Below are 15,147 nucleotides of genomic sequence, written 5' to 3'. Positions count from 1 at the left end.
ATAAATAAGAATTTTGCATTAATTATAATATTTATGCATATTTTACGACCGGGCAACATTGAGTAGTATCTGTTCTTCAGATCTACACTTCAATTTCTTGTTCTCTGTCAGTGGAGGAGAAATCCTTCACGACTGAGACAATTTTTATTTTTGTTCCTTTTCTCCACATTAAAAAACGACCCTGGTGTTTAACTCTGTCCTGTGGGGAGGCATTGTAAATAGGAACATTGAGTGGCCTGCTAGTATATCTATAAAAGTGAGAATGTGTGTGTGTGAATGAGGACACTTCTCAACCTATATACTCCATGAATTTCTGATCTACAGACTTGAAATTTGGAATATACGGTATTCGGACATCTAGAAAACTTTTTAATTGGTTTTCATCTGGAAAAAAAGGCTGTTGAGGGGTAAAAATTGAAAAATTGGTATGTGGGAGTCATCAGATTTTTATCTGTTTGTAAACTGTTTCATGAATGCGCACGTGTGAATCGTTCAGATGACAGATTCTTTATGTTAAGAATAAGTAGGTTTGAAAACACTTTTTAAATCATGTAAAGCTGGCCTGATGGTTAGCATACTTGACTCACAGTCTTTAGGTTTTGGTTTCGATCTCAAGTATATCTTTTACTTACAAAAAGTGAACTGTTTAGAAAAAACATAATACTTGCATGCACATGTCTCAGTTTCTGTATGAATTAAAATATAATATTTATGCACATTTTAAGACACACATATATATATATCTAGGGTGTTTTTTTTTGCTTTTGTTTTTTTTTTAAACAAAGCTTTGATTCGATTTCCACTTTGTGTGAAGGGGGAAGGTTGATAGTTCAAATTTGTTCTGTTTTTCATTCTTTCTCGAAATGGTGATATGAAAATCATGCTTGCAGAAAAAAATATATGGAAATTATTGTCCAGTTTATATCGATATTTAAATACTCATATTTGTTGGTAAGAAAAAAAAAAAGAAAGGAACATGTTAAAGTGCGGTTATTTGTTTTGTAATTAAGAAAAGTAATGGATTTAGAAAGATGGGATTTCTAAACTCGTTGACTGTCATCAAGGGCGGAAAAAGAAATTAAAGCTATAGCTTCAAAGATAACGGAAGTATGTGAGTGTGTGGGGAGGGGTCTTAGTTTGCATGACAAAATTGGAACACTGGACCATGTTACTTTATATGAATATATAGATATATATAATTATTCATACATGCTCCTTTAGAAAGAAATTACTGCAAGAAGAAAAAAAAATAGGCAAATATCAATACTTACTATCAATTTTATATAATCTGCAAATTACTCTATTGTGCTTTAAAGAAAGCAAATAGTCATATATGCTGACTGTCCTCGCGTGCGTAAAAAAAATGCAAGATTGCATATAGGAGCAGGTTCGCAGGTAACAGAACTTATAGATTAATTTTATCAATCAATGTCTACATCATGATGTGCATATAAAAAGTCGGTACTTGTTTAGTTGGATGGAGACGTTAAAAATGAAAATATTTTTTTAAAAAATATATATTGTATGTACTCGTTTTGGAATAAAGTTTTCATACAAAAAAAATCACTTAATTTGATCAAGCATTTTTTTTTTACAGAGGAAAAGCGAATTTTTATGAGATTGATAGCGTCGCAGCCAGCTTTCTTATTTTGCGAATGAGGAGGGGGTGCCTTTAAAAAAAAGGGATTAACAAAAGAGAGAAACTCTGTAAAATAAGTGAAAAAAAAACATTTATCTATTTTTTCTGCCCATGTTTAAAAATAATCTCGTCAAATTTTGACAAACTTTAAGCAGTGACTGAAGTTATTTCCTCTGGCGCCCCCCTCCTTATCTGCAAAATAAACAAGATGGCCATGACATGATCAATTTCATTAAAGTTTGATTTTCCGCTGTAAAAAAAAAAAAAAATACCTATCAAATTAAGTGATTTTTTTTTTGTATGGAAACTTTATTCCATAATGAGTATGTATAATATATATAATTTTTTTTTTTTTCAATATTTTAATTTTTTTTAATGTCTTCATTACACTAAACAAGCACAATAGAAATAAAATCAATAGCCGAAATGTATAAAAATGTTGGCCTTCCCCTTCAATTAAAATTTCACTCAAATTCAGGAAATCAACCAATTTTAATCAAATTTTTTGGTATTTATTAATTAACGATCACAGAATAGAATGAACTCATTTTTATTTTATTTTAGTGAAAATGTATTTTATGCAAGCAAAAAACATGTTTACTAAAGCATAGGCACGGCCAAAATGGAAGAAGAGAGTAAGTATTTTTTTGACTGAGTCTCTCTTTAAAAATCTACCAAAAATCAATATAAAAGTTTCACCGATTATTAAGTAAAGAATGAACTTTATAACAGTGTACTTTGTTTTCATAATCGATATATATATATATATATATATATATATATATATATATATATATATATATATATATTGCCTACAGACCCCCCCCCTCTTTATTTGTGGTTACAAATACATTTAAAATAATCAGCTGAAACTGAACAAAATATATTGTATTGTACTGAGGGTGAGGATTAAAAAAAAAAATACAAAAAAAACAACTGTACACATATCAGATTTTAAGGTTGAAAATTAGAATTTTGAATGTGTTTAATTTTTCATCTATTGTGTTTTGAAGTGTGAAATTTGTTGAATTATGTTAATAATTAATTATTCTTTCAGATTAGCAAATATAGATATATATATACATATACACACACACTCATATATATATATTATTTTTATGAAAACCACTAGATTTAAATCCTGGAAAAATTAATAAATTTTCTTTTAGTGAGCCCAATATTGCTAATAGGAAATACTTTGAAGAATCGATACCAAAAAAGAAAAAAATCGATAAATAACTTCATTTTACTAAAAAATATTTCTTTTGGCAATTTGTTGTTACGTGATATTTCCTCACCTATGGTAGACCATAAAGGCCTACAAACAATTGTTTGTATTTACAAGCAGTTATCTCCCCCTTTTCCTTTTTTCTGTGACTTAGGCTTGACTTGGTGCTTGTATCACTAAGTGGAAGATTCTTATGAAATATTGAGATAACCTGCTCCACTATGGGGGACTTTTGCATCTACCATACTCTCTTATCCGGAAATACTTGGCAAGACAGTCAACCCGACCAAACATGACACTAGATGCAGGAGTTGTCTCCAACACATACTGTGCCTAGCATTCCCAAAATGGTCACCCATCTGGTACTGGCCAGTCTTATTGTTGTTTAACTTCGGGGGTTATGTAAGCAACAAATATATTTTTGATTTTTTAATTTTGCCACACAAAATCTATAAAGTAAGATAAAAGATGGATTATTTGAAATTCAATACTTATGTTATAATACTTTTGCATACTCTTATAGCAAATCATCCTAAATCTAGACCCCCCCCCAAAAAAAAAAAATTGATTCATAAAATCTTTTAAAAGATTTTATAAATGTGTTATCCATCAAGACAAAAATGGTGGTAAATGGTGTGTTTTTTTTTTCTTTGGAAAATTTAAAATTCTATGAAAAATAGTAGGAAAAGTTTTACATTATTCTGCTTTTCATGTGATAAAATTCAGGCTTTTATCTTTTTTGGGAAAAAAGTTGCTCAAGACTAATGGATTTTAATAGATTTGAATTCGTTTACAAAAAACTTTTTTTTTTTTTTTTTTAACCATTTTTTGGCTGTGCCTATTTAAATACTTAAAAAAAAAAAAACGCATGAATTTATTTTTCATTTTTTTAATGGAAATAGAGCATTGTCGATGCTAACAGCTAAAAAAATTATTTTTAATACTTTCGGAACATTACAAAAAAAAAAAAAACTAAAGTCATAACTTGAAAAAAAAAAATTTTTTTTAATCATATTATCATTGAATTAAACATTGTTTATTCTATATTTTCACAAAAAATATAACTGCAAAAAATATTTCATGTGATTTTAATAACAGTTTTCGGGTAAATCTTAAATGTAAATATTATATTTCCATTGTATGCATGAACGAGTCAATATCAGCGTAAGGATTTTTTTTTTTTTTTATCTTGAAAATGAAAAATTTTATATAAAAAGTTGAGATCACGGGTCACTAAGAAAAAAATATCAGAAGAATGACATTGTTTCTACTAACAATTAATTTAAAGAAGTATGGAAGGACAGAACGGCAGAAAATAAAAAGTTTAAAACTTTCATTAGTAAATAAGTTTTTTTAAAATGTGAATTCTATTTAATCAAGAATTTTTCAGCTTTCTTTTAATGAATAATAAAATTTAAGAATAAATAGAGTAATATAATTCCTAAAATTTACTTTTTGAACAGCATTTTACAAACATTTTATTTCAAAGTCTAAGGAACAACATTGGTAAACAAACATCAATAATTTTAGAGTATTATTGAATAAAAAAAACTTATACCAAGTTAGAGAAAAATAAATAAATTCTTACTTGTGCACATTTAAAAATATTCTAATTAAATAAGCATTTCCTTTTTTTTATTACAAAATTTAATCAGTTAAACGAAATTAAACTTTCTATGATCAATACTTTTGTGAAAATCAGGGGAGTTTGTGGTTGCAAATGATTGGCAACGTTTTTATTTATTTATTTTTTCAACTAATCTGTTTGTTTGTTGTTTTTTTTTTTTGTTTATTATGCAATTTTTAGTTTGAAAAAAGTATGTACATTTTTTTTTTTTTTAGTTCAATATTTTAAGATTTTAATTATCATTGAAATAATTTCAGAAAAGTGATAATTTTTTTTTTTCAGAGATTTTTAAAGTTGATTTCTTTGGACTTGAAATTTGAACAAATTTTTGTATTTTTTTTTTTTTTTTTTTTTTTAACATTTTTCACTATATTTTTTCTGCACACACACACACACACACACACACACACACACACACACACACACACACACACACACACTTTTCCTGTTAGAGATTAACTTAGGCTTGCTAGTTTTCAAACACAATCAAAATTTAAACGTATACTAAAAAATTATTTTTCATATACCTATTGTATACTAGCTTTATCTACCAAGTGTTCTCGAATGCAGTGAAGTCATTTTAGTTTTTCATTTTAGTTGTTTGTATATTTAAGATAGATAACTCTTATATTCTTAAATTTAAAATATAAGTTATCTCCCTTGTCCCTCTGTTTATTTAAACATATGTAAATCATTTTCAAAAAGAAATTATAGTGAAGTACATTATTTTCTAAATAAGTGAAATTTAATTTATTAGCTTAAATATTATTTCAGTATGATTTTGAAGATCAGACGAAATAACTATATATGAGGTATATATTACTAGAAAATATTTACTAACTAGTTGACCTGCTATAAACCAGAGAAACCAAACATTTTAGAGATTTTGAGATGAGGATCAATAATTTGTATTATTCAGACTACTGTTCTCATCTTAGGTGTTCAAAACGTTTTAGCCAATTTAAATTGTAGATTAAAACCACACACTTTTTTTTTTTTTTTGTCAAATATGCTTTTCAATTATGTTTCAACCTTAGTGTATTTTTAACAAAACTGATTTATATTAGTTTGTCATTAGTATACAACATGCTATTTAAACTTTTCCATCCAAACATTGTTTTAATTTCTAATATATTAAATATATTATATAATGTATAATAGTATTAATATATATTAAATATACAATAATATAACATTTTTACTATTAAAATACATTACATTACAATTAGAAAATAAATATTCCTTTGAAGCGTTTCTGGAGAGATATAAAAATAGAACAGAAAAGTGTTTTTCAAGGGTTCAAAAAGTTTCCAAACTTGTGGTGTTCCATTTTGGAAATTCAAGAAAAAAATTATATATATATATATAAAAAATTTTAATACAATTAGTAAATCTTTAACAAAGCAAAACTTATGTTAAGAAAAGCTCAACATTACTAAGAGGAGCAAACAATAATCTTAAATAAAAGATGAAGAATAAGTTATAATATCATCAGAACAATAAGGAAAAGTTAAGGAAAAAATTAAAAAAAAAACTCTTTAGGGCATGGCATTTCGAAGCTAAATACTTCTCATTAGAAGGGCCAGAATTATACAAAATGCAAATACAGAAAAAACTGGCTTAATGATATTTAGATATGAAATGAGAATGAAGGAATATAATATATTTAGCTTTGAAATACCATGGCCTAAAGAGGTTTTTTTAAATTTTTTTCTTAATTTTTCCCTTAACTTTTTCTTATTGTTCTGATGATATAATCTTATAATTTTTATCTGATTCCAATGCAGCAATGTATCAGATTAAGCAGATTGAACATAAAATAAGGCGTGTGAATTGAGTTTTTTAGTTTCTTTCTATTATGAGTTTATTTTATTTAAAAATTAATTAATGTTTTTATGATTACAAATCTTACTTACTTCCAATATCGCTCAATGTAGGATCTGTATAACATAATATTTCAGGAAAAAACTCCCCTCTTCAGATGTGGGTTCAATTCTGTTTTTAAAATATGTAAAAGAGGCTGTAGGATGAATAGTGCAGTGAATACATATTGAATTTAATAATGTTACGTTTTAATTGCTTGGTTTGCTTTCCTTTATTTTGATTATCACTATTTGTTTTATTATTTATCTATTATTTATAAATGTTTTTATTTTATTTGTTTATGTATTTAATATTTAATGTTTGTTTATTTTTTTTTAAGTGTGAACTTTCAATGCCAATTAATAGCAGACGACTTCATTTTGATCACCTGAGAGTTGTCTCCCATGTAACAGTGTCAAAAGAAATATAGAAAATTTCATATCTCACGGCTATTGTTACAGATGATGAAATCAGGTTTGTTGAATTGAAATCAGAGTGGGTTTACTGCAGTCATTAGTTACACGAATATTGTTTGGAAAGGTATTAAACAGAATGACCCTTCAGCGAAGGGTTAAGTAGCACTTTTCTGTCAAGTTTGGTGTTTAAAGTGCTGTGAACGTTCCGGACTCAAAGATGAGCAACGTCAGGCAATGGCTCACATCTACATTTCATGCAATCTAAAGAGTTGACATCAGTCAGGTTGTATGCAGTCATACTGCTACTCGTGCATTTGAGCTAGGTCTTTCTATATCTATCACGTTTCTTAGTGCATGGGATATGCAGATGCATCATGAAGTGGCACACAATACGTGGCCAAACCACATGCACATAAGGCATCCATAATCCCACTAATACCAAACATCTTGTATTCAATTAAATAATGAGTGACGGTTAACGACACAGACTGAAAACCTGTTGGATATGGAGACGTGGTGATACCAAGGAAAGTGGAGGGTGCACACACATACATTCTATACCTTTTCCAGTTTAAAATGGGAATAGTTAATTTCAAAATAAGAAATTTAAAATAAAAAAAATTTCAATTTATAAATATCTTTGGTGTTATAACAAGGTATTGAATTTTTTTAGCCTAATGGTTAGGTCAACTGAAAACTGCGATAACAGGAGAAGTGCGAAAACACATATCTTGGAGGTATATGAGATGGATGGAAATAGGAAAGCCCTGGCAGAAAATCTTTCTATTCTGAAAACCACCTTCTATTGCTGGATTAGTAAGGGAAATCAAGCTGATACAAGAGGAGAGCCTCGAAATTCTAAGGTCAAACAGGTGCATTTGGATTTTATTCAAGCACTAGTGGATGAAAATCCTAGGATCACATTAAATGTGATCTGTGAAAGAATTGAAGCCCAGTTTGGGTTTAAATTGTCCAAATCTACAGTAGCGAAACATCAAGATATGATGACTTATACGTTTAAAGCTGTAAGATTTTTGACCGAGAGGGCAAATTCAATTGAGAATAAAAATAAACATAGTCTTTGTTCAAAATTATTGAATTACCAATCAACTGGAAAAACCTGTTTTATTTATGGATGAAACAAACTTTAATGGTCATATTTCCAGGAGAGATGGGCGTTCTCTAAAGGGTAGGCGATGTAACGTAGTTTCAGCCAGTACTCAGGGTGCCAATATTCACGTTATTGGATGTATTGGTCCCCATGGTCTCGTGTACCATGAAATTCAAAGAGAATCTTTTTGAAAAGAAAGCGCACAGTCTTGGATGCGAGAATGTTTGAGAGCTGCAAATAGACAATATGGCCGTCCAGTTGTGATGGTTGTTGGCAATACCCCATCCATGTCACTCAAATATAGAAGTTTTTAGTGAAGAAGAATTTCTAGGATGTGAAGTGCTTAGGTTGGGACCATACAGTCCAATGTTTAATCCAATTTAACAAGTATGGTCTTTAAGAAAGGCTTACATCAAGCAGGAATTGACTGCTAAAATTGTGAGTATTCTTGCAATTGAACAGAAGAGATGGCTTGTCAATTACTGAGTAAAGGGCAAAAGCTTTGACTTCATTAAGGAAGAATTGGGAAGGTTTACACCAGAAGTATGCAATCGTTTCATAGCTGGAATTCAATCTAAAATTCCTGAAGCTGTAGCATTAGAAGATGTGTTCTAATAAATTGAAGAATTTTTTTTATATTATAAAATGTTAACAATTTTGTTGCTAAAATAATTCATAAAATATTTTTTATATTTATACTTATAATTTTTCCATTTTGAACTAAACTATTCCCATTTTGAACTGGAAAAGGTATAGATGGATTTTATTTAAATTCTTGTGTCCCATAAAAATGACCAGAATTGTAATTATCACGAAAACAAAGATATGTTTACATTACAGGCTGGGAGTTATGAATTGTGCAATGCAAAATAAAAAAGAAGAATGTAATATATTAATATTTACATTCCCAGAAATGTCGATTGATGTTTATATAATGGATAACATAAACAACAGGGAAGAGAAAAGAGAGTAGTTGACATCTCTCTGTCATCATGCCATACACCAACCAACCCCTACAACTAATGTCTCTCTCTCTCTCTTTGTTGATGAGTAAAAAGCTTAATTGTAAATAAAACTTATATGCTGATAAATTCGTTTCTGTGTTTATTTTGAGAATAGCAACAAAAGTATTGTCAGGTGTATGTATGATTTTAGCAAGCATTTGAAAAGTGCAAGCTAGAAAATTATATATTCAACAATGCAACAAACCCGGGTATGTCAAGTTTGTTCTACAGAAACTTTCATCAAAACTTATCTTGTGTCTGACCTAGAGAAGAGGTAAATAATATATTTTTTTTGTATTTAATTAATTTAACTAAAGTTCACTTGTATATGACATAATTCATGTTGATACACCGGTTCCTGTTAGATCACCAAAGTTAAGCAACATTGAGTCTGGTCAGTTCTTAAATGGGTGACCATTTGGGAACTGACCAGGTGATGTATGTGCTCTCCACTTTTCCAGTCGTCTAGCATTTCTTTTTGTCACTGGACTCGGGCAGTGCCGATTCTGGAGAGGTGTAGATGGATATTGCACAACTCTTGCCTCACAGTTACACGTGTAACTACCCTTACAAGAGAGTATCCATTGTCTCTTGAGACTGAATGGAGGCATCACATTTCAATTTAACAAAATAACTTGAAAAAAATTAATAGGTTAAAAAAACTAACAAATAGGTTGTACTAAATTTGTACCCGGGTCACCAATTCCGTAATCTGACTTGATGCGACTGCTAAAGGTCAGATTTAAAAAAAAAAAAATAAAAAATAAGGGCTTCTCTGCCTGAAAAGGTTTTGGGTCTATAAAAACAACAGGGAATAGAAAATCACGGCGTTGCTAATCTAGAAATACAAATAATGATCGAAAGTACTGCACCTGGAGATGATCTAACTCCTCAATTAAACTTCCTTCAAAAAAATTTGTACATACCCACTCATCCGAGTCGACTCCTTCTGTTAAATCCTGCGGCAACGCTTCGTCTGTCTTGTTATCCATTTTAGACGTCATCGCATCTATCAGCTAAAACAAAAAAAAAAAAAAATCAGGAAATCAATTATAAGGAACAAATAATTGAGATTTTTATAATGCTTTTCTTATACAAAGACGTTAAAGAGACATTTGACTGCAGCCGAGTCTTCACAAGTTGGACAAAGACGAATGCAATTAATGGCGTACTTAATAATTACTAGGGATATGACAACAGCATATTCTTTCCATTGTTTTGACTCAAGTGTTGATATCTTATATGCTTTTATATAGAGTGATGTGGTTCTCGATTGATTAACTGTGTTGGATATATATTCGAGAATCAAATCAATGAAAAGAATATGCTGTTGTCATAGTCTTAGCAATTACTGTCTGGAATGAAGATTTTTCTCAACACTCTCTCAAGCCTTATGCCATTTAAAGATGACTAATTTTTTCATGAAATTAGTAATTGGACAATCCCTGAAGAATTGATTTAATGCTTTTTCAAAAGTGTAAGTCAATATAAACTGATGATTTTGAATCTTTGTTCTCACGTTACATGACTGATGTTTCTGACAAACGAGGAAGAATTGCTGTTTTCTGGGTCAGAAACAATCCATCTAACATTTACTGTCAGCTAGTTTTTGACCTTGAAGTATTATCTTTTTTTTTTTTCTTTCTTTTAGCTCTTTGCATTAAGTAGCTTCATGCCTTGTCTGGAGCGATTTCCATAAAAGCACAAAAATCTTTACCTAGTTAATATCTTCATTATTTTTGCACCTCTTAAGCTCGTTTACAAAATGCCAATATATTTAAATGCTTGGATAACTCTAAAATAAGATCCGTGTATTTCTGCTTGTTTTGAGGTCGAATAAAAAATGACTAACCTTAAACTTCGAGATCTGTCATTTCTAACAAAAAAAATGGAGCCTCTTCAATTTTCGTTTAAATCTGGTAAATAATTTCTGATTGCTGACCAAATATACACAAAATTTCGACGGATGCCTAGTTTGCATGAGTTTTACTTAAACAAGCCAAATTAAAAATGGCTGATATCTGCCAAATATTTTAATATCATGTAGTAGCACAAAAATAATTGTGTGTGTGCATACCGTATATTTCGATATATAAGGCGGCCATCAGATAAGACAAGGTACAAAATTGAAGCAAATTTTCATAAATTGATCATATATCGCTTGTATAAGATGACTGCTAAATCACGAAACCATGTTTGTTTAGCCAAGGCTAGATATTGCAATACCCGGTATCTTATGAAATATCGGTTTTTAAAGATGATTTTTTTAACTATAAGGGTCGTCTTATACACCAAAATATACAATATATATATATATATATATATATATATATATATATATATATATACACACACACTACGATATAAAAGGAACTTTGTGTGTGTAATTTTGTTTCCTATGGACTCTTAAATGGTTGGGCCGATTTTTTAGAAATTTCATACTAATGTACATTATGTGCCAGGCAGAGTTTTTAGATAGGTTTTGTATTGAAATGTCTTTGATAAGTATTGATAATCGAAACAATCCGATGAAAGAAGGAACAGGCGATTTTGACTAAAGTTAACGTCTTATACAGCCTAACATCACAAGTGCATTTGAGAAGTTTTATTAACACACAAGCAGAAAAGCCCGGCATATAAAATCAATGGTAGGTTCTTTGATATCACAGGAATGCGTTCAAAATAAATGTTTCTGGTTTTAAATCCCAATTCAACCATGATACTTGAGTTTTGCATTATAAACTTTAACTCAAGCCATTATCATGACACAAGTAGAAAGACCTAGCTTATAAAATCAACAGTCGGTTCTTTGATATGATAGGGATGCATGCAAGATGAATGTTTCTGTTTAGAGCACAATTGAACTATGACACTTGATATTTGCATTTTAAACTCTAATTCAAGCCATTATATAAAAATGATTTTATAAAATCAACCATAGGATCTTTATAGTGCAATGTAGATTACAATGTATTGTGGACTAAGTCACTGCAGGGAGTATTGAAAAATGGTCGATTTTACCAATTTCCATGACAAGAAAATATGGGAGAGATAAACATTAGTTGATCCTTGTTCATTGCCAGGCAATGTTGGGTCTCCCTGCTAAAGACACTTTGCCTGTGTTAGTTCGTTTTGTATAGACTCTGAAATGGTTGAGCCGATATTTTTGTAATTTCACACAAATTTACTTTGTGTGTCTTGGAGCATTTTTAAGTAGGTTTTGTATCAGAATATCTGATAAGTATTGAAAATCGATAGAAAAAATTTGATTAAAGAAGGACCAGTCTGATTTTGACCAAAGTTAACACCCTTATACAGCCTAACATCATCAGTGCATTCGGGAAGTTTTATCACATCTCCCTGCTAGTGTGTGTGTCGGGGAGGGGCAATAAAATTGTCACCATAGAAAAGATAACATAATTCAATTTCTGTTTTATGAAAATCGTTTTTCTTTGTTGCAAACCATCTAATAGTTGGTCAGTTGTCTACAAATCCCAAGAGTGATAGGAGCCTTCTATCATGTCTGAAAGTGACACAATGTTCAATGAGTGAGATCAGAGATGTGCCACTGTACAACTCATGCTCTCAATTGATCCAAATTATGACAACAGGACCATTGCCAGCACCCTCAAAATGCATCGTTGGATTGCCATAAATAACAGGGACATACCCAGGGTGATGAAAACAAAGTTTCTAGCTACAGTTATGGTTGTTAGTGTGGTTTCAAGTGAGGGCCACATCATGCCACCTCACATCTTCAAAGTCGGCTTGAAAGTCAACATCAAAATGTACCTGGATGTGCTGAAGAGTGGTGATCCCCTGGTGCAATCAGATGGACGGTGGCAGACCCTCGGTGTGGCAGCAGGACTTGGTGCTGGCCCACAAGTCCAAAGTGACCCAGGCTTGGCTCCAGAAGGAGTGCTACGACTTTGTACTGTACCTTTCTCTCACTGCCCCTCCCCTGACTTGAACCCACTGGACTACTTTGTTTGGTCATACGTCGAGAACATCACCAACATGACTTTCCATAACACCAAAGCCAGCCTGATCACCTCCATCTGCCAAGTATTTGCCGAACTCCTGTCTTCATATGTAAAGTAAATTTCAGTGTATAAGGATTATTTGTGATATTCATGATCGTACCCTATTTCCAAAAGAGGGGAGATATAACATGAGAAATATATGGAATCAAGTCTCCCCTTGCTATTATTTAAGATCATTTGAAACCATAGCAGCAAGGTTTTAGTCTCCCTTCCATCAAGGCCAAAGGTTTTGGTGAAATGTTTACCCGTAGCTATATATCTTTGGTGCTATGGGGCGGAACGACATGAAAATTTGCAGGCTTTTTGAAGATCATAATACTATTTTATAGTTAAAATTTTATCACAATTGGTAGAATAGAATCTATATTTTCAAACCAATAAAATCTGCCCAAATTTGACTACATTTGTATATATAGTGTCCTGCAAGCCAGCTTCAGTTTTATTGCTTTAGTTATCTAGTTTCATGTTCCGTTCTGTCTCCTCTGGGATCTTCCGAACACTCAGTTGTATTTGTTAAGATAAAAACTAAATGCAATAAGTCTTCAGACGTACCTCTCCACCATACTGTATATCGATACTCTACAGCTGACTGGGATAGCTTCCGTACATTTATATCTGATCTACTCTTGCATCCCATGTTTAAAAAGGATGTGTCCTCCATAGTATCAGACCTGACTGAATGGTTAATTGTAGGCATAGACTGATTCAGTCCACCCAAGGTCGCCAAGCTAATCAAGAACCTTGATTCCAGTAAAGCAACTGGCTCTGATGGCATTCCAATTATAGCGCTGAAAAAGCTTCAACCAGAACTTGCCCCATACTTACAAAACTGTTTAAGCGTTGCCTTAAGGAGAAGTGCTTCCCAACACCCTGGAAAACCTCATCAGTATACCCTGTATTTAAGAATTCAGGTGATAAGTAGTCTCCCTCTCAGTACAGACCAATAAGTCTCCTGTGTGTCATGAGCAAGTTGCTGGAATCTATATTAAATAGAAAAGTAGTCAACCACCTCAGCAGAAATAACCTTCTTAGTGACATGTAATATGGTTTCCGTTCTGCCAGATCTACAGCAGATGTGCTAACGGTTATATCTCATAGGATTAGTGAATCTCTTGACAAAGGCTTCCTTTCATGAGCAATTGCTCTTGACATATCAAGGGCCTACTTCACAAGATTACCAGTTACGGTATAACTGGAAATATTTTCTCAATCATTAAATCATTTCTCTCTGATAGGCTCATAAGAGTAGTGGTTGATGGGCAGATATCAGAGGCCCTCAGTATTAATGCTGGAGTTCCTCAGGGGTCCATCCTGGGCCCAACTCTCTTCCTGATCTACATCAATGATCTCCCAAAACACATACTTAAATCATTCGTTGACATCTATGCTGATGACACAACCATCTATGGCAACACATCAAAGACCGTAAATGACAAAGTTCTCTCTGATCTCGAGCGCGTGGGACAGTGGGGGAAGAGGTAGCTGGTTACTTTTAATGCATCTAAAAACAAGCTCCTATCTTTACATCATCAATGCTCTGATCCCCATCTGGCATCAATTGAAATGGATGGCTCTCGTCTAGGGGAAGCCCCATGTTTTGATAAGCTTCTGAGCTTGACCTTTACTCCTGACCTGAAATGGAACACGTACATCAAGTCTGTTGCCAAGGTCACTGGAAAAATGGTAGGATCCTTCTACCGCTTCAGAAGATATCTCACTGCTGATGCAATTCTCTATCTATATAAAAGCGAAGTACGTCCAAGGATGGGGTACTGCTGCCACATCTGGGCAGGAGCTGCTAAAAACAGCCTATCCTGCCTTGACAGAGTACAAAATAGACTTTGTGGCTTAGTGAGGGATGCTCTTTTCTCTTCCCTGCAACCTCTCTCCCACAGAAGAGACATTGCGAGCCTGTCTTTGTTTTATCATTACTTCTATGGCAAGTGCTCGTCTGAGCTCCAATCGCTTCGCCCCCCCCCCCTCGCCAATATTTGCCTGCTTCCCACCTGACTACAACCTGGATGTTTTCAAGTCCAACATAAACAAATTCCTGATGAACCTCCCCCTTAAGTAAGATAATTTATCAAATCTCAACACTAACGTACTGTACACGCAATAACCCTTATCCCCAAGTTGCTTCCGGGCCTTGATAAGTGGTGACCACCTTGTAATAAAAAAGCAAAATATCTTCCATGTGGCCTTGCCAGGCCACTAAT

At 32.1% G+C, this 15,147-nt stretch overlaps 1 protein-coding gene across 3 annotated transcripts in view; it reads right to left on the bottom strand.

Annotated features, from left to right (window-relative positions):
• LOC145254440 (coronin-7-like) overlaps positions 1-15,147 on the bottom strand; it is a 398,384-nt gene that overhangs the window by 8,703 nt on the left and 374,534 nt on the right. For 2 of the 3 annotated variants that reach the window (XM_080113025.1, XM_080113026.1), the window contains one exon: positions 9,815-9,904. In XM_080113025.1, coding sequence (XP_079969151.1) covers positions 9,815-9,904 — 90 coding nt within the window. Of the gene's footprint in view, positions 1-6,410; positions 6,490-9,814; positions 9,905-15,147 lie in introns of all 3 variants that reach the window. The other variant, XR_013863766.1, reaches the window with a different exon arrangement.

This window comes from Euprymna scolopes, chromosome 3 (genome assembly GCF_053919585.1).
Source record: "Euprymna scolopes isolate OS-2025 chromosome 3, ASM5391958v1, whole genome shotgun sequence".
Taxonomy (NCBI): Eukaryota; Metazoa; Mollusca; class Cephalopoda; order Sepiida; family Sepiolidae; genus Euprymna; species Euprymna scolopes.
The sequence above is the reverse complement of the archived record's forward strand: the minus strand, read 5'-3'. Positions and strand labels throughout refer to the sequence as shown.